The 19,551-nt window shown below is 41.0% G+C and overlaps 1 protein-coding gene across 2 annotated transcripts in view; it reads right to left on the bottom strand.

The window, feature by feature from the left end:
• Positions 1-19,551, bottom strand: part of LOC125987285 (pyruvate carboxylase, mitochondrial) — a 110,751-nt gene that overhangs the window by 79,831 nt on the left and 11,369 nt on the right. For both annotated transcript variants that reach the window (XM_049751607.2, XM_049751599.1), the window contains exons 9-10: positions 19,347-19,430; positions 9,837-9,955 (exon numbers count right to left, since the gene is read on the bottom strand). In XM_049751607.2, coding sequence (XP_049607564.1) covers positions 9,837-9,955; positions 19,347-19,430 — 203 coding nt within the window. The remainder of the gene's footprint in view (positions 1-9,836; positions 9,956-19,346; positions 19,431-19,551) is intronic.

The following is a 19,551-nucleotide window of genomic DNA, read 5'->3' on the forward strand; positions in this document are numbered from 1 at the left end:
GTGTCACACTGGGCAAGCAGAAGGACGATTATGCGGCCGCCTGCTGTGAAATGTGTTGCTGGAGAAAGTCGAATGGTAGACAACTTGACGCTCGTGTTGTTGTTCTGACGGCTCCGCTGGCACGCTACCGTCTTTGCTCGGAGTTGAGTGACGGAAATTTTTCCATATTTTTTAAACCCAACCGAGCACATTTTGAATTTTTTTTTTATATCTATTGAAATAATAAAGGGACACGATCAATTTAATTTCTCTCCTCCTTGAATTTTCAATCCATCAATGACTCACTTCCAAGAAGATTATTTCGCAGTCGTACGTTGGTGTTGCCTTACATGATGTTCTCAAGTGTCAATCTATTTATTTCCGCCATACCGAGATGTCAAGCCCGATGGTGTACATCTATTTCTCTTGCAGGCAATTCCAGCTGAGTACTCGAGCATTTGTTTTCTCTCAGGCCTTTGAATGGCTGCCAAGTTTCGATTTTATCGCTGACAGTCAAAAAAAAAAAAAAGCAAAATGCTTCGAGGAGCACCGGTCCTCCACCTTGCACATCGTTCCGTGCGTCGAATTAAAAAAAAAAAAAAAAAGGTCCTGATTGGCTATTCGGCAGATGAGGAAATGGCAGCACTTGAAGTCCTTTTCATCAAGGCGGTAAGAATGTTCTCGCTCTGTTTGATGGATTTTTATGACTTAAGTGTGACTGGCTCTCTTTAAAGACTTTTGTTTAGTTTTTTTGTTGGACCTGACTGCAACGTTTGATACAGTGGATCGCAGTATCCTGTTTGCTCGTTTGCAAGACCAGGTGAGCAAGAGTAGTATAGATCCTATTTAGCAAATAGGACATTTTGGGTTAGCACTGGGTGCTCCAAGTCCGACTTTAGCTCACTTTCATTTGGTGTTCCGCAGGGTTCAATTTCGGAGCCCCTACTGTTTTCATTGAATTTACTGCCCCTGGGTTAAGTCTTAAGAAATGTCCTTTCCTTTCACCGCTATGCAGTTAGATCTATGGCCCGGCTAAGCAAAAAAAGTTTGTTTTTAAATTGTTCTAGAAATAAAGATGAGCCGAGTTGAGTCAATAAGGATTTTTCCAACGTAATGCTGATTCTGATGTTCAGCAGACGGAAACTCTGCTAACCGGTTAATCTATCAACTAATGAATAAAAATACATAAATGAATCGGTCCTTAAACAACAAATAAAGAACATTTCACGATACTTTTGTCCAAAAGAAAGAAAATCTGTCCAAAAATCAATAACACTGGCACGCCAGAATACAAAGACAGTTTCTGGCTCTCGAAAAGGATGCTTTCTTGCACTGGATGTTATCTGCAAAGGACGAGTGTATCATACTGACAAAGGTAGAGCAGCACCTTTAAGCTCCCATGCCCCTGTATCACTACAAATAAAACACGCTTATGTAACCCCCAATACTTATTCGGAGTGCAAGACGTGATAAAGCCCGCACACACAAAAACAAAACGTACGCTCGCTCCATTCTAACAGTACATTAGCCTCATTATTCCAGTCACCGATCACTAAAGGTCATTGCACTAAATGCAGCGGGCGCGAGAAGACGACGATGTGATCGAGAAGAAGTCGGCAGGTAAAGCGGAAAACCGTTGTCCTTCGGTGCACGCTGACAAAGAAGAGAGTGAGAAACAAACAAGATGAAAGCTTCCGACGGAAGGCGAGGAGTGGGGGAGCGATGCGGCGGTGGGAGTGTGGAAGAGGATAAACAGCTGCTTTCAAAGTGGGAGTGTGGAAAGGGATTGAATTTGGCCTCACTCGAAGGGGAAGTCTGTGAAAGAAAGGATGGAGCTGGTGGCGTGGGAGGAGGAGATGCTAATGGATGTCCAATTGATTAGAGGCTTGGAACCCGCGGTGGCGGAAATAGCGCTAAATGCTAAGTAGCAAACTCCCTTGCCACAATACAGTATTAGGGAACACAATCCTAATCAACTGCTTACCGCTGGACCCGGTTTAGCTATTAGCGTAGCATTGGCTCTGCGAAATCGTTTAAGCAAAGGAGGGACGAATAAAAGCAAAATGGCGACCGGTGAAAAAAGAAGCTGGTGGAGAAAAGCCAGGGGAGAGGATGGCGTACGTATGAATAATCGCACAAAACACAGGTGGCGAGGAATGCGTCGAGGCTCTTGTATGAATTTCATTAGATGCTTTTAGAAAAGGAAACAGATGAGATGGCGGGGAGGCGCGTGCCATACAGAGGATGACAAATAAGGAATTGCAATCACTGTGGTACGAGGACGCCATTTTGACTCCAATTTAGCAAAGAAGCCGAAAAGATGGCCAAACAAAGCATGGACAGCAGCCTCTGAAAATATATTTAGCAAAGACGCACGCAACTAACTATCTGATGCGATTCCGTCTCCTTTTCAGCTCGCAGGCTCCGTCGTTTTCTTCCGCCTGGCAATCTGCCCCCTAATTAATTCTTGCTTGCCTTGTTATGAACCAGATGGGAGAGTGAGGAGGAGAAAACAAAATAAGCCTGGCGTCCAGAAGGCAGCGGTGGATGAGACGAGAAAGACGAGAAGAGGAGGAGCGACGCCTATTTCCGTTACGGCCAACATGCGAGGTCAACGACAAACACGCACGGAACCCCCTTTGCGCCAATGTATGGATAGCACATCACATGAAAGCATCATTTTAAGGACCTAATGAATCATTAATGTGCCCCCGCATGTGATATTTATGCACCAAAAATTCGCCGCCACATCGGATGAGATACAAATCCGATTAGCATACTCAAAACAACAAGAGCGTCGCTACGACTTCTTCTTCTACGGCGTCTTCGCACTGCATTTTACATGACACGCCAATACGCCGCAAACAATAAAAACGTGTCAGCAAAATAAGTCAAAACGCGGAACTTTTAATCATTACCGTAACATCTATGCTAATTTCTGTTAGCCGGTCTCTACAATTAGCATTGAGCTAGCAAAATTCACATTAAGCTAGGAGACGTTTGTTCGACGAAATATGACTTGCTTTAATAGTTTTGCATTTACATATACAATATTTAATTTTCTTTGGTTTACACAAAACTTTCACTGTGAGTGACAAATAGAAAAAAAACGTTATCTCTCTCAGGGGGCGGCCATTTTGCGCGAGATGGAGAAAAACGAGTGAATTCAAATTCCGCAAAACCCAATATCAATTACAATACTACGTTTAAACGAGCACATTTTTCATTTCATAGAGGTTAAGGTTTATCCGTAACACTATGGAGTAAACGATGGTACACTCAAACGCACGTTAGCCTTCTTTGATTTCAGCTTTTCGGCTAAAATGACAAAAATGAAATCGCGTTATGCTAACAAGTGACGTCGTTCGAGGTGCTTTGCATGAACCTACACATGTAATACGGGAGGGAAGTTAGTAAGTCCATTTGGCAAGGTAATCCATGTACTCCTCTGTATTAACACACACATACACACACACACACACGATTTAACAGCCCGCTCTGCGCTTAACAACGTTTTAAACCGCTATTTGACATTTGGTTGGTGTGCAACTCAACTCTGCGCCCGGCGCTTAATTCCAATTATTTCCATAAAGGCCGGACGTCTTTAGCTCACACTCGTGAAGGGAATATTCATGAGCCCTCAGGTTGGCTTTCAACAGGAAACACCTTCGGCCCCTGACGTACAATTCCTCAAAGCATTTTGTTCTCCGATGTAATTTTCTTTATTCGGGTTTTAAGTGTTGCTCAAAAGACGCCTACAGTTGACATGAAAGTAGAAGTTTGGAAAAGTTAGGTCATATTAAAACATTGATTGATTGGGTGTGCTTAATTGTTGAATTAAAATCATTGCGGCTTTGCGCCCTTGATTAATAGGAGCACATTAACTAAAACTCAGCATCACGCCACATTAGCTCTCTCTTTTTTTTTTTTTTTTGGAAACAAGAGACAACACAAATGTCAAATTGCAACCGAGACGGCAAACAACCTTGACGAGAGACACAGTAAAGACAGCGGAAAATGCTAATGTGTACAAGTCGTTAAAAAAACATTACAACCGCAAAGATTTAGCCTGACTTTCTTTTTTCACACTAAGAATAAACATCTTGGCAGACACCGTATGCATGAGTAACAAGCACATGGAAGCAAATCGGGCCAATTATATGCATCGTGTGTGTAAAATGGGGATGATGACATCAGCACAGGTAAGACCCACCAGCTGGCGGAAAAGGCCGCAGGTCTTGAATCTGTCATTTCACGCCACTACATCTCCCTTCAGGCATTCGACCAGCTCTGACCGTGTGTGTGCGTGTGTGTGTGTGTGGCGTCGACTAAACATAAGTGCAGGAGTCGTATCACTCCCAGCAAATCGCTGTTGAGCAAACCCAGCGTGCTTTATGAATGTGAGAGCCCGGCTCAGGAAAAAGTGACTTCTTTATTATTGATAGTCGTTGAGTGGCGGTAGACATCGGAATGCGGAGAGGCAGAGGGATTCCAAAAAGAGTGTGTGCATGCTTGAGTCTTCATGTGTGTGCGTGTCAGGACCTTTCCATCCTCACCATGCTTAATCCCCATGCTGGTGTCTAACCTTTGATCGCACCCGGCTCACAACCCCCGAGAGGGCGAAAAAGGCTTAGTAGGACTCCAAAGGGGGATTATTGGATAGAATGTATGGAAATTACAGTCTAATTTATCATTTAGGTCACGGTAATTTATGTAAATGAGGGGTTTTATTAATGCTAGGCTTGTCTTATAAAAGCATGAATGTTGCGGTATGACTTGATGCTTGTTGTGAATTTTGTCATTTCGTTTTTATTTTTATTTCGGCATCAATTTTACATCCGACTAATGCCACTCCCGGTAGAAATTTACCGTCAAACATAAAACTGAGGCGACAGGAAAAATAAAACTGAGAATAACTCTCGGTGTATTTAAAACAACCTTAGATTTTCAGTCTGCTAGCGTATTGCTAATGCTAAACAGCATCTGTTGCGCTCAAGCGTCGAATTGAATAAAAGCAACATAAAAAAAAAATAGTCACATTCGTCTTTATCCTCTGTGAAGAAGGACTGATATTAGTGCCGTACTGATAAGAGGAGTTATAACGTCGGATGGTCTTAATTTATTTTATTATTTTTTTAAATAACGCACAAATATTCGGGAGCGCGATTTTTGCTCACCATAATTTTTGTTGTGATTTTAACGTAGGCTGGAATGGTTTAATTGCATTTTAATTCATTTGAATGGGGGAAAAAGGTTTTAAATACAATAATGATAATGTGAACAAGCTTTTAAAAAAAAAAAACAGCTGGGGTCGGGTATGATGAACGGCAACAAAGCAGGGTAAGACTGTTTATTGGCTAAATGAATCAACCGCTGTGCTTTATTGGCGTGCGCAATACAATTACTGCACGTTAGCGGACCAGCAAACGTGGCAAACGGCAAATTAAAAAGGCATAAATGCTAGCAGAGTGGCGCAAACAAAAACATCCCATCCAAAACAATGACGGACGTGAGCGTCGTCGTGATAAGCATCTGTGTCATTATCGTAAATAATAACAATTCGAGCGTTTCCACTCATTCATCAGCCTGCTTCTCAATCACTCGCTGGGATGCATCGCTGCACAATTGCAATCACCTGAATTTTTTTTCACGGCTCGCTCGAGGAAACCACAGAAACGCACGCGCGGACAAACGGACGAAACGCCGCACCGCATAAATGCGCTTACGCGACAATCCACGTACGTAAGAAGCTGGTATTCAGCAAAATGGGCGACTCGAAATCAGCTGCAATCATCATAATCGATATTCGAGCTTGTCGACGACGTGGAAATGCAGCAAACGAAAAGAACCGGAGGGAACGCCGCTCGGTATGACGCTGGCAGGGGGATGCCGAGGACTCTCGAAGGGCGAGGAAGGCCAAGGTGAGGCCAAGCAAAACACATTCAATTATCCATGAGTGACATAAATAAGTAAAATTGGAGGGAAATGGAGCAACGGAGTAGAGAGCCCACGCTGAAGAAGGGTTAAGAGGGAATGACTAAGACGAGGCAGGACATGGGAGGGGGCGTGCGGTGAGGGTTGGGGGGGGGGGAATAAATGTGACACTGCTTCACGGCAAAAGCAGCTAATGGCAGCTGCTTTCACCGACGACAATGCGAGGAGACAAAAGAGTGCGGCGAGGAGATAAGAACGTGTGTCATGTACTAATGCCGGCAAGTCGACGTCGGGCTGAAACATATCGAAGCCACGCAGGCGGAAACCTTTGCGCCGCTTATTCAGGACGGTATTCCCATTGTAGCCTGCGGTCAGTCACCTCCTCTTCCAATTCCCCGCATCCCTCTTCTTTCTTACCTGACTCATTTGTCAGCCCCGTTTTTTTTTTTTGTAAATGAATGCGTCGTATCTCTGCTTCTTCCTGACGCTCCGTCGCTATTTGTGGCTCTGGTGAAGATGGACCGCAGTCATTTGAGACAAATTAGCAGGAGGCAATGACATGCCGATGCATGTGCAGGCACGGCCTCAGAACCGAGTCCACGTAGGGCGTGCATTGAAAGCGCACGATAATACTTTTTTTAAAACATCTTCCTGCTGCCCAAGTGCGGTGGTTCAGCGCGGATTATAACTACAATAAAGTCCATGCTAATTTTCCTTAGCCCATCTATGGAGTTTCCCATTAACTGTTAGCGTTAAGCTAATGGACTTTTATCAGTCGAAACGATATGGGTTGCTGTAACACTTTGGTGTTTGACATACAATGTTCAATTCTTTTTATTTGTATTTATTCTTTTTTTAATCAATTCTATTTCTTTTTATGTCAGCTGTCAATAAAGTGACATGACAACGGCCTGGAAATATGAATGTTACTGATTATTACATAGAAGTACAAATTTGCACTGTGAAATCTTCTTAGAGCCTTTAATGGATTATATTATATTATATTATATTATATATTATATTATATTATATATGACATTATATTATATTACATTATATTATATTATTGTTGTTCTGATGATCATTATACATTATGTTATATTATTAAATATTATATTGATTTATATATAATTATTTTATATTATATATACATGTGTGCTGTAGAAATATCGTATATACATTCATCAGGGATTTTCACCCATCGCGGTTGAGTCTGTAAACGATATGCCCGATAAGGGGGCGTGACTGTGTGACTTGTCACGATGATGGATGGATGGATGCGGGCTGACTCGTTGTGAAAGCCATCAATAAAGCTTGTCAATAGAAAGCACTTCAAGCCGATTTCAAGTTGACATTTAATCACTTTTAACTTGCGCGCGCATGAACAGCATGATAATGATGATCATCAGCAGCCTGAAGACAATTCCGTTAAGTGGCCTACATGAAGACGAGGCTGCTCCGGCGTTTATGGTTTATTCATACGTGTGGCGATGGATGAATTAAATTCCTTCATGCGGATTTTTCTCACTCTTCCTCGCGCGCTGTCACACTGATGAAGATGTTCATTTGCTTCTGTTATGTCGTTTTTGCCCGCAGTCTCTTAAGATGCGGCTACCCGGGCCTGGGCACTTAATGAGAAGAAAACGCTACTGCTGTCCACCCCACAGGGTTGCCAGGGGGGGGAGAAGATATCTCCTGGCAACACACGATAAATATGTTGCGCTTTACAGACAGGGCTCCCCGCGTTCAATATAAGTCCGTCCCACACGGGCGAGCTGAAGATCTGACGGGCTCGCCGTGGTGAGCACTGGGCCGCTCACGCATACTTAACATGAGAGCAGCAGAAAGATTACTCACAGCTAAATTAAGGACAAATTGAGGAGGGGAGGGCAGAGTTGGACTGAGAGGCGGGCTTTTTGTTGTTTTGTTTTTTTTTTTTTTTTCTCCCAAATGCTGCACACACAACGTCTGCCACTCAAAAGATGATATTCCGAATGCTTGGCGAGATTATACAACACGCTATTTTTTGGTCTCTCTCACGCATATCGAGGAGAGTGGAGTGAAGGAGTCTTTGGACGTCAAGAGTTCTCGACGCGAGGGTGTATTTTCCCACGCGCGAATGAGAGATGTTGCTTCCTTTCTCCGAATGACACAAAAGCGTTCTCGTATTTGCGGTGAAGAAATGTGATGTGCGAGGATTCCTTGTCACTCTTCCGCCCACCTTTGCGTGCACTCGTGGCTAACGACGAGGCGCTCTAAAGCCAAAAGAGAGATTCGCCCGCATCTCAACACGTCTGTTTGCTGATTTTTTTTTTTTACCAACTTCAAACTATGCTCTCCTTCGAGGAACTCAGTTTTTGGATTGTTTTTTTTTCCCCCCTCCCCCTCCCTTATGTTTTTCCTTTCATCTGCGTAAATAGGGCGCCGTCAGGTAACTTGGCGGTATCCCCTTGTGGGTCATTATTTTTCTGGTTGAGTATTTGGTATCGCTCGTGGTGCAATGACAAGCAAGCTTTTTTTTTTTCTTTCTGAAAAAACTTAAAAAGAGAGGGGGCAGGATGAGAAATACGAAGCGCCACGTGGAGCAAATGAGCCAAAGGGTGAAGTTCGGGACGGCGCCATCAAGTGGAGAGATGAATGAGCGGGCTAGCTATCAAATGTGACAGCGGTGATAACGGAGAGACAGATGGATGTAGGGACGGGCGGTGATGAGAGACAAGCTAACCGGCGCTAAAACAAGCTCTGGTTTTAAAGACGGGAAGGCAGAAATAGCCGCAAACGTTGACAAGGGCACGGGTCCACCGGGCCCGCTGCGAGGATGCCAAGGAAACGGGCGGATATAATCTCCAGCAAACACAGCCGGGCTTTGTTGATCAAACAGCGACTGAAGGGGCTTTCAAGAAGGACTTTAGGGGCTCACAAGACCACCTGCAGTCCGGGGAGGCGACCATTTTTTTTTTTAATCTGTGCCAGTTTGGAGCTATAGTTGAAATGAGGGAAGGAATAGAGAGGCAAGGTGTGAAGTGGGATGGAGGGGAATTTAGAGCAAGGGCTTTGGCTTTTTAGGATGAAAATGATGTCAAGCACACAGAGAGTTTGATCGGACAGCCTTGGGAAAAAGCCTGACGAGCTCGGAGAGAGAATTTAACAAACATGCTTTTTTCGAGTTTCATGCGATTTTCCCCTCACCGGCGTAATCTGCGGCCGGCCACCGGGGCCCGACGACTGCCTGTGCAAACGAGATGACCGCTACACGGCCACCTTCACGCAGGACGCCGCTCCTCTCGGGCCAAGTCAAATCAGCCTCCAGCTCGAAATTAATGCAAAAAATTTTCAACGCCGACTTTTGATGGAAATGACTTCAACTGATCGTGCAAACATACGGAGACTTGCTCCTCTATGATGCAGTCGGCGTCGCCCAGCCCGACCCACTTGCGGAATCACATTTAGACACTTTCCCCGCCTCGGAGATAGTCGGAAATTGTAAAAGTTTAACTCCAATTAAGTGTTTGGAGGATCCTTGGGAGAGTTCCGTAAATTTTGTGAGACAGGAAAGGTTGGGTGGGGGCCAGGGCGACAGTCAACGTTCATTTTGAATATTTATAATGTTAATTGTCTGTCATTTCTTTGTAACGGGAAGGGATTTGGTTATTTAGCTTACAAAATAAAATAAAATACATGCCGAACTAACCTTGAAAAAATAATCGCATATTAAATTGCAATATTGAGTGGAATAAAATACATCTAAAAAAAAATAATACATGCGAAACTGTCCTTGACAAAATAATTGCATATTGAATTGCAATATTGAGTGGAAAGAAATTATTAAATTTTTAAAAAATTATGCTTTGTGGTGGACATCACTGACAAATCAGATTATATGTGAATTAATATATGTAATTGTAAAAACCCACATTACTTACTCAGTGATTTCCTCCGTCACCGTGTGCTCCACCTGAAGCCGCGAGTTGACTTCGATAAAGTAGTGCTTGCCGTGTTTGTCCACCAAGAACTCCACCGTGCCCGCGTTTTCGTAGCCCACCTGCAGGTGGAAGAAAAAAAATCACCCTGGGTTATCTCCTCTGTTCTTTGCAGTATGAATTAAACACTAACATGATGTAAAAAAAATAATAATAATAATTCCCACAGCAGAAAGCAGACCTATTTGTTCTGCTAGACTAAACAAACATAAAAAGAAACTTCAAGAAACTTGATTCAAGCTGAAAAATATCAAATCTGGGACAGGGCTCCACACAAGTCAGACTCCTTTGTTTTATTTTCCTCTCATTAAAAAGTAGAGCAAAAACACCCGTTTTTATTTTCTTATTGACAAATATGTTTTTACAAGAAATCAGAATTGCAAACTGACAAAGAGCCCGCTGATTCATCCTCACTTAGAGAATTGAAGCATAAACGGATGTGCCCTGCGAACAAAAAGGAGAACCTCTCACACTAATCATGATGGATACGCAACGCTCAAGGCCTGTTCGACGACAATAAAATATCCACGTTCGCACGCAAGGCTGCCGTTACACACGCACACACTCCCCATGTCCAAGGCTACGTTTGCATTGCAGCTCAATTTTTGCCAATATGCGACCTGTGTTCGATTATTTTTCAACACAAAACAGTCTAAATCGTATTGGTATCGTATTTTTTCAATGCGAGCGCAGTCTGGCTTGGGACTGTTTTGATGTAAAAAACAAAAAAATGAGAATTTTAAACTTTTCATGTTGTGCTCCCCCTCCCGCCTGCTAAACTTAGCTTGCGCTTCTTTCTGTCCTTGGAGTTCAAAGACTGGAGGGATTGTTATGCTCGCCGCCACCCGTCTTCTGTTTGGATTCTTCACCGAGACGTCCTTGCGGGGAAAGCTGAGAGAACTTGCTCTGAAGCACCAAGCAGATGCACAAAGCCTAATTGCAAATGTCTGCTATGTAAGGTGAGAGGGGGAAGAGAAAAAAAAAAAAAGGTGTTGGCGATACTGCTGCACTCACAGCGGTAGAAAATGGCGACGGAGAAATAATGCTGTGAGCACCTCTCAAAACTGCCAGCCTGAATGTTCGGCGCTAGGCGACAGTAAACAAGAACTCGGCTCAACCGCCTGGAGACATCCAGGCACATTGTCCAGATGAATTTGCGCCAATTGCACGAGGAAAAGACCAGTGTCAACAAAAATATCTGGCTGTGTGATTACTTGCACATCCACCATGCTGCTTCTGGTACCGTTTTGGAGAAAAGCTGGGCCATAACGTAATCGTGATGAATGATCGAGATTATGTGATTGTGGTCGCTGATAGTACATTTTAGGGAAATTGACACGTTTGTAACGTTCCGACAGGTGTAAGTCTCTTCTTCGCTATTTGAATCTCGTAAGGTAGCGCTGCCTTCTGCTGGTCGGAATTGGCGTTACAGTATTTACCTCATTATTGCGATTGTGATTTACATCGTGTGTCCCCCGTTGTATTTTATTTTGGACGTTTGTAATGCTGAATGAGACTTTTTAATATTTTTCCATTTTCTTTATGGACAGTAGTTCATATCGTAAACTCTCCAGGTCATTTATTTATTTATTTGTCTATTCATTTAATATTTTATGTATTTTTTATGTGTGTGTGCTTATTTTTATTTATTCAGTTGTCTATTTATTTATTTATTTACTTATTTGTTATTTTATGTATTTTTTACGTGTGTGTTTCTTTTTATTTATTCAGTTGTCTATTTAATTGTTTATTTGTTTGCTTATTTCTTTCTTTCTTTCTATCTTTCTTTCTTTATTTATTTATTTACATAGCTTGGCACTGTGAAATGAAATAGTATTATATATTATACTAGTGAGGCTAATTATTATTTGAATTGTGTGAGGATAAATTTGTCATGTGATTGGTTAAAGAAATTATCAGCAAAAGTAATTCTCAAGGCTGTGGGCGGATTTTTGTGACATGCTAGCAAGTAGAAGCTGAAATTGGATTGGACAAAAAAAAAAATGTACATGCTGGAAGCAGGGCAGCCTAGAAAAACACTAGCAAACGAAGCAGATGAAACAAATGTTTGAATTTAGGATGTAAATCTATTTTTGATGTGTAATTTGAGTTGCTCTGCGGTGTGATCAAATATATTCTGGGGGGGGGGGGTGAGAAAAAGAGTGCTTTTATGCCACTTGTTCTTCCCTGCCTCTTGAAGCTAAAAGAGTCCTCTCAACAGTTCAACATGGTAGATGTGATGTGATGTTTTGGTCTTGTGAAAAAAAAAAAAAAAAAAATTAATAATGTGGAGTGCACTGCTTGAATTTGAATTTCTGACATCCTCTCCAAATATTGCAAATGGTTTTTAAGGGTGAAGTGCTTGCAGAGAGAGAGAGAGAGAGAGTGCGAGAGAGCGAGAGGCTGATAAGTCGCCTTAGCTTGTTCGATTATTGTTTGTTAATTTTTGCAAAAAGTACTTCAGTAAACTTTGAAGAATCCATCCCAGCCACTCCCTCCCCTCCCCCGTTTCAATTCAACCCCCATCAATTTATCATTCTGCTGCATTTCATATGCTGTTTATTTTGTGCGATGCTTTCCTCCAGTGCAATACTGTTGTTTTTTTTTACCCCGCAGGTAAATTTATGTGCATATACGCAATATTTGCAGCATTTGCATATTTTTTTTCTAACAGACAGCACTAAGCCATTGCTCCCGTGTTTATTTACAGATTCATATTTTGACTACTATTTCTATGCGATGCTGAGATCAACACTAACCCAATGGCGAATGGTAATTGTAAACTCGAGTTTATACACAAAATTTGCAACAACCCAGTGAACTCCCCTTTGTAAAAATTTGGAGTGGTAACTTGAGATGGAGTGACTCATCATTCATTTTTTTTTTTTTGCTTTGAAATGTGAGGATAAATGATAGGCAGTTTTTCAAAAAGAGGCTTCAGGCTGTTTATTCCAGTGCCAAACAAGATAAAAAATTGATTTTTTTGAAGGGGAAGAAAAAAAAAAACCTCATGAAACTTCGCTTTAATAAAGTAATATTAGCTTGAGGCTAACAAACAATGCATAATGTCATTGAGATGCTAACGAATAGCATTGGCATAGTGGATCTATGAACACAAACAGTGCAGCATATAGATAAAGTTATTTTTTATTATTATTAAAAAAACAGTACCACATTTTTGGGGGGCGGGGCTGAAGCAGATTAATGTTTGTGGAAGAAATAGTTTGAGTTAAGTGTATTGGTTAAGGCCTGACCAATATATTTGGCAGAATGAAATTCTGATAAAGCCAATGATTTTGTGTTTTTTTTTTTTTTTTTTTTTAATTTTTAAGCCATACAAACACAACAAATACTCCTCTTGAAAATGTAAGCGTTAAAGTAAAGTAAATGAAAATCTTCTCCGGCAGTACGCTAAGTGACGTAATATTTAATGACATTTAATGTAGCGGTGAAATGGCAATATCATTTTTTTTCCCCCATCATGTTAAAGCGTATTAATTCAACAGCATGCATTAATCAAAATGCAAACATCGAGCAAGCAACTCCAAAATATTCCTCTGATATCTTTCGAAAAACGTTTGCTCCCCATGTCCTCCATTTTATGTGTTTGCATATTTTTCGAGTTTAATCATTCGGGGTACAGTCAATTCTCTGCAGGCGCATTCCACTCTGGCAATTTATTTTTAGTGCTCTTCTTTTGCAAGGTTACAAGTGAATATTTAAAAAGCGTAAAGAATGCTCTTTCTTAAATCCCCAGAAAGAAAAGCTAAGACAAAAGCATCCCTTTCCTTTTCCTGACATAATCAAGCAAAGTCAAGTGGCGACGCGCCGTGAGGCCAGAAAAGCCTTTTTCCTCGTCGCTCATGCCTTTCATTTGCTCGCGCTGAGCGGGGAGATGGCATGAACCGGAAAATTGCCACTGTGTCGCTTCCTTTTCATTTCCAATTCTGGGGTGAGACACGAGAGCATCTTAAAAAGTGAAAGGCGGCGTGTCGTGAGTTGGCTGCAACTTTGTTCCTCTGCAAACCTGTCTCTCGCTTCTCTGGCAAGAACTGCTGTTGGAGATGATTCTACCTTAATCTTATCCAATTCCCACTCAGACTCTGGACGCGCAATTCTCGTCGGGTTCATCGCTGATAGAAGTGAAAACACACACACACACACACTCACCAATACATCAGCTCCACACACTTATCCACACCTTTATGACTACGAGTCCAAAAGTAATGGTAATAGTCTTCTCGCGACTAACTCTCCGTGAAATCTAATTAAAAAGCATGGCAGATGTGGCTAGGAGGTTCAAAGGTCACACGTGGGCAGATGGCAAGGGAGCAATGCATGGGCATGGTTGAAAGGAAACAATCGGAGTTCCAAACGAGAAGCGATGGAGCTCAACGTGAAGTAAAGTAGCACTTGAAACTTTTCTTTTTTTTGTGCCGCATCATATTAAGTTGTTGGTTATAATCACCACATTGATGCTAGTTTCATTAGCCTGTCTATGTATTTTTTCCAGCGTTAAGGTAATATCTATTAGCATTAAGCTAGTGGAATAATTTGAAGACTTTATGCGGTTAAGTTAGCCCTAGCGACGGCTTGTATCTTGAAAAAGTCAGATGACTTCTAAGCGGAGGTACCGCTGTACTCGTATTATTCAGCAAGAGGAAGATGTAGAAGACGAATATTTTACGAGAAGGGTACAATGAAGCCGTAAAGTGGACCCAAAGAAGCTAAAGAGAAAGCGGAGAGTCGTCTGAAATTCCGTCGCTGAAATTCCATCCATATTTATGCGTGATATAAGAGGCCAAGTACAACATTGCGGGCTCGTAAAAATGAATGTTAACTATCAATTAATGGGAGGAAAAAGCATCCAAGTAGAGCCATAATTTTCGACATATTGAGAGAAGAGGAACGCCAACCCGATTCGTTTAATGACACTGTAAAAATAAAAGGTTACCACGTAAAAGTGGCGGCATTTTTTTCTTTTTGACCTACGTTGCGTCATAACCTTTTCCTGCCCTAGGTTACGAGCTCCCAATTTCAGATTTTACATTTTATTTCTTAATGTAATCTATATATACATATGAATTAGTCACTCGTTTATCGATGGACGAAAATCGACGTGGTGAGGATTTACGATATTATGTTGGCAAGAATTTTTGTGCGTTAGCTTTGGTTTCCCTGAGTGGCAGGTGTTCCACAGAGTTCAATTTTAGGGCCCTTGCGATTTATATTGTTCCATCTTAAGAAAGTAATATTTACTTTCACCCGCGAAGCAAAAAAGATGTTTTAAGTAGTGGCCATTTTTTTTTTTACATTTTTATTCTTTTACTGATTTTTCAGTGGCAATTAAGCAGCCATTCCTTGTGATCTTAGTAAATCAGGCCCTTGGTGTAAAAATTCCCTCACTTCTCGGAACCCTGATTCCGTGCTCATCTCGGTCTTCGAGCTCTCTCCCTGGCCCAGATCTGCCCCCCCCCCTCCCCTTGCGCCGTCAGCACTTTAATGGAAGCATAATGAGCTTCTTGTCTGTGAAATGATGAAAAAGTAGAGGGAATAAAGCCACCTAGTGATCACACATGAGCACACACGGCCACGCGTGCAACCGTGCGGCGATAGGATCTATTCTCGGCGCTGATATTAGACACATAAAATGTTGGGGGGAAAAAAATAAATAAGGTTTCCGCTTTCATAACGCAGGATGCGTACGTCGTGCATAAAGAGCAAGGACACACGGGAAGAGTGGGAGTTGACACGATGAATGTCTGCGTGTCCTAATTATGTATATGTGATGTGTGTATTATACATACAAAGCGCCCGGTGTCAACACAACACACACGTTCTCGGCAACCCACGCATCCTCGTTTGCATGCGTTTTGCATTTTATTACAAATTATTGCCTTTGTGTTCTTTATCACATGGAAGAGCCTTCGGTGCTATTTATAGAATTTCTCTAGCTTTAAGTTAACCTCTAAACAAAGTATATAAACAAGTCAAACAATACAAACGAGATATTATTACTATGAAAACCATTCCTCTGTGTCTGAAGGTTAAATCCAGTACGGAGCCTCGCTGATATAAAAGCAAGTTATAAGAATCCACAGAAAACCCTGAGCTAATTAGACAGATCGTTTTGTTTTTCTTGCCCGCGGACATCTCAGAAGAGCCTCCTTGCATGTTAAACACCATCCTCGTCAATGAAGATAACCTATTATTTATTTCTTGAGCGCACTTAGCATTTGTGCTCGCTTTAAAGAAAAGTTGAAACCTCTCTTTTTCGATTTGAAAGGAGCTTGATCTGCTTGGAGGGCAGACGGGATCTAAGCGATGCGAGAACTCCGTCACGATCGGCGCTTGAAAGCACCGCAGGCACCCGACACGTTCAGGGAAATATGAAAAAGGAAGAAAAAAAAAAAGGTTCTTAACCCTAAGATAAAAGCAACGTCGGGTCGATACTGGCCTCAAATTAAGGTATCGAGTAATATTGGGAACTCTCAATACCAACCACTGATAGCTAAAAAATTAATTCATAAGGAAGACAATTTACTGATCTACTGCAATTAAACGTACAAAACAGGTCCATGAAGGACCAGATGTTGAAAGTTATAAAATAATTAGAACATCTATGCTAAAAATGTTAGCATGACACGGTTCACTGTAGCTAACTTTCAAGACTCTCAAACACCCCAGAGAAGATTATGATCAAAATATTTCAGAGAAGAAGCAAAAAAATGTCTAATGAGTTGTCAAAAGCCAGTCTGCATAAAATCTCCCCCTCCCCCCCGCGTCCATCTCGAGACGCCCGGTGTAAATGTTTGCGCGTAATAATGCTTTTGTCAGCGCCGATCTGCGCTGTCTGGAGCTACACAAGCATGAAATTACTTCACAGCGTTCTTTCTGCGAGAGAATTCACCAGCATTTGCATGCAAAAAGGCACTTTGGCTTACTCACAGACAACAGAGAACGCAACGTACAAATTGCAGGCATGCATGTGTGTAAGTGATTACCAATGAGAAATCATTTGCAGAATTCTGAGGCTATGTGCAAGGGATCAGAAATGGCAAAAAGTCTCACAAAATAAATGTACTGATTCAACTTTGGTGCCTAATTAAATCACTGCCAGTTAATATTGATTTTTCTAATTTATATTGCCATCAAAAATGGATCAAAAACGGGAAAAATGGATCGTCGATGTCTATAAGCGTCAATGGCAGTGAACGGGTTAAATAAATGCAAAAAAGTACTAAAATGAGTTTTTCTGTGAATTCTAAACAATACTTGTTTTGATAACTACAACGGGCGGGAAAGTGTTTCTATAGTTTTGCTAATATTGTGAATTTGAGAAACACAAAGATGCAAAATTAGCTAATTCTTTTTTTTTTTTTGGTATTTTTTTTTTCAGGTGAGATGGAGAATTTTCGAGTGCCCGAAACTGGTAATTTTGGGGCTGGCACCGGACAAAAAATCTTTTAAATTCAATGACAAATGGATTTTGCTTCTTTAAATCTCATGTCGAGAAAAACACAGCTATGTGTTTTTTTGTTTTTTTTTTCAAATTAGTTAAAACTGTCGGCATAAAAGTTAAGTTTGAAGAAACCACTAATCACCACAATAGCAGGTTGAATGTCCGCAAGAACATGTCATTACTACCCAATGAGACGCTGATTAGCATGAAAGGCTACAATTGCATCGCTTATTTAACAAATACATATGTACGCAATTTATTCGCTCCGAGGCTTTGCAAGAAGATGCTTGAGCACAATTTTCTGCTTAAGAGCAACTCATTGTTTTGTGTTTGGTGGCGGGCGCTCGAAGTGGAACGTTGCTAGGGAGCAGTTTTCAATCCCTGCCGAGAGACTAGTTGAGGTTGAAGCGAAAGGCTTCTGTGTCCTCCCAGTGGGGGCCCGCCCCCCCAAAGTGCTTTCCCTCTCATTTGCAAGGATTGTACACATTGAGAGGGCGCTTTCGGCCACAACAATGGCTGCACTCCAAAAAATGGGATTAATAAAACAAAACCACAGTAAAGTAATGCATGTGTATCAGAATAAACTTTTTTTTTTTAATAACAGATAAATGCTTTGTGCTCTTTGTTAGCCTTATGCTAAAGGCAAATTCAACCGAGCAAGTGTGTCATACTTTTGCGCATTCTCCACCATCCACTTGCGAGTATTTGTGTGAAATTTGTGATTTCAGAAAGTCCCAAAATTATTTGTGGCATACAAAAATACTATCTATGCTGTATTTGTTATTTATTAGATTGAAGTCATCAATAAAGAGAAAGGTTAATGTTGGAAAATGTTCCAACAAGATGTTAAAAAAGAAATTTTTATATATATATATATATATATATATATATATATATATATATATATATGAATTAAATAAATTGTATTATATATATATATATATATATATATATATATATATATATATATATATATATATATATATATATATATATATATATATATAATAAAATTAATTTAATTCATATAATTTAAATGATAAAGCGTATTCTGAAAAATGCCCTCATGCTACAACTGACAGATTTTTTTTTTGTATATATATATATATATATATATATATATATATATAGTCATTCATTTAATTCATATAATTTAATTGATATGGCGTATTCTGAAAAATGCCCTCATGCTACAACTGCCAGAGGAAGAAGCAGCCCATTTTGCCTTGATGGCAGCCATTTCATCTTATTTCGAATTTAGCAGTGACACATTATTAGATCACATGGTTCGTTAAATGTGTGATTTGATGAGGCTTTTAAGGAGACGTCCCGAACGTGTTCAAAGAGTCGTCATTACAGGAAGGGGGAGAGGGCGTGGGGGCGGTCAAACCCAAAAAAAAAAAAAAAAGAAAAAAAAATCAGTCTTGTGCCATGACCAATAATCATCCCCGGCCAGTGTAAACACTTTGTATTCTGCCCCTCTCTTACATAAGATATTCTCTCCGTTATTTCTTTGGCAAATCCCTTGTCCTTGTCTTCATCTGCTATCTGCGTGAAATCTCCTCTTTGAGCTTCCCCCCCCCCCCCCAACCCACCCACGCCACCCACTCCTTCAGATGATGCTGTCAAAGCTACTTTAGGCCAAAGTCAGGCAGCCTGGATATTATTAAGAGTTGATTCCAAATACACTCATCACATTTTATTTCCACAGATTTCAAGTTCACACACACACACATGCGCTTGGGACTGCACTCCAAATGTCCTTTAAATGCTTTAAAATATGAAAACACCTTTTGAAAAAACACTAAGTACATTTGAACCCCCCAAAAAAAATGCATAAAATGAGCTAGCGCAAGTTAAATGTCATTGGTTCTTTTTCTCCTCATTGGCTCTAACTATTGTCAAACTTTCTACTTCCTACAGTGACACATGTTTGAGTGCTATAAAAAATATATATATATACACAAAACAGCGGGGGAGCGAACACTTACCAATTTGGCGAGATTGACAGCGTCCGAATGCAGCCGGTTTCTTAGCTGAGGGTCCAGTTGGAAACCCGGCGCGATCTCCACCACCTTTAAAGTAAGGTCACAGTGTTAGCGACAAGCTAGCATGTTTGCACGATGGAGAGAACACGTCCCTATTTGGTCACTTTTACAAGCTGACATTTTTAAGCTGAAGATTGAGGGGGGAAAA

The sequence above is a fragment of the Syngnathus scovelli genome, chromosome 1 (assembly GCF_024217435.2).
Source record: "Syngnathus scovelli strain Florida chromosome 1, RoL_Ssco_1.2, whole genome shotgun sequence".
Lineage (NCBI taxonomy): Eukaryota > Metazoa > Chordata > Actinopteri > Syngnathiformes > Syngnathidae > Syngnathus > Syngnathus scovelli.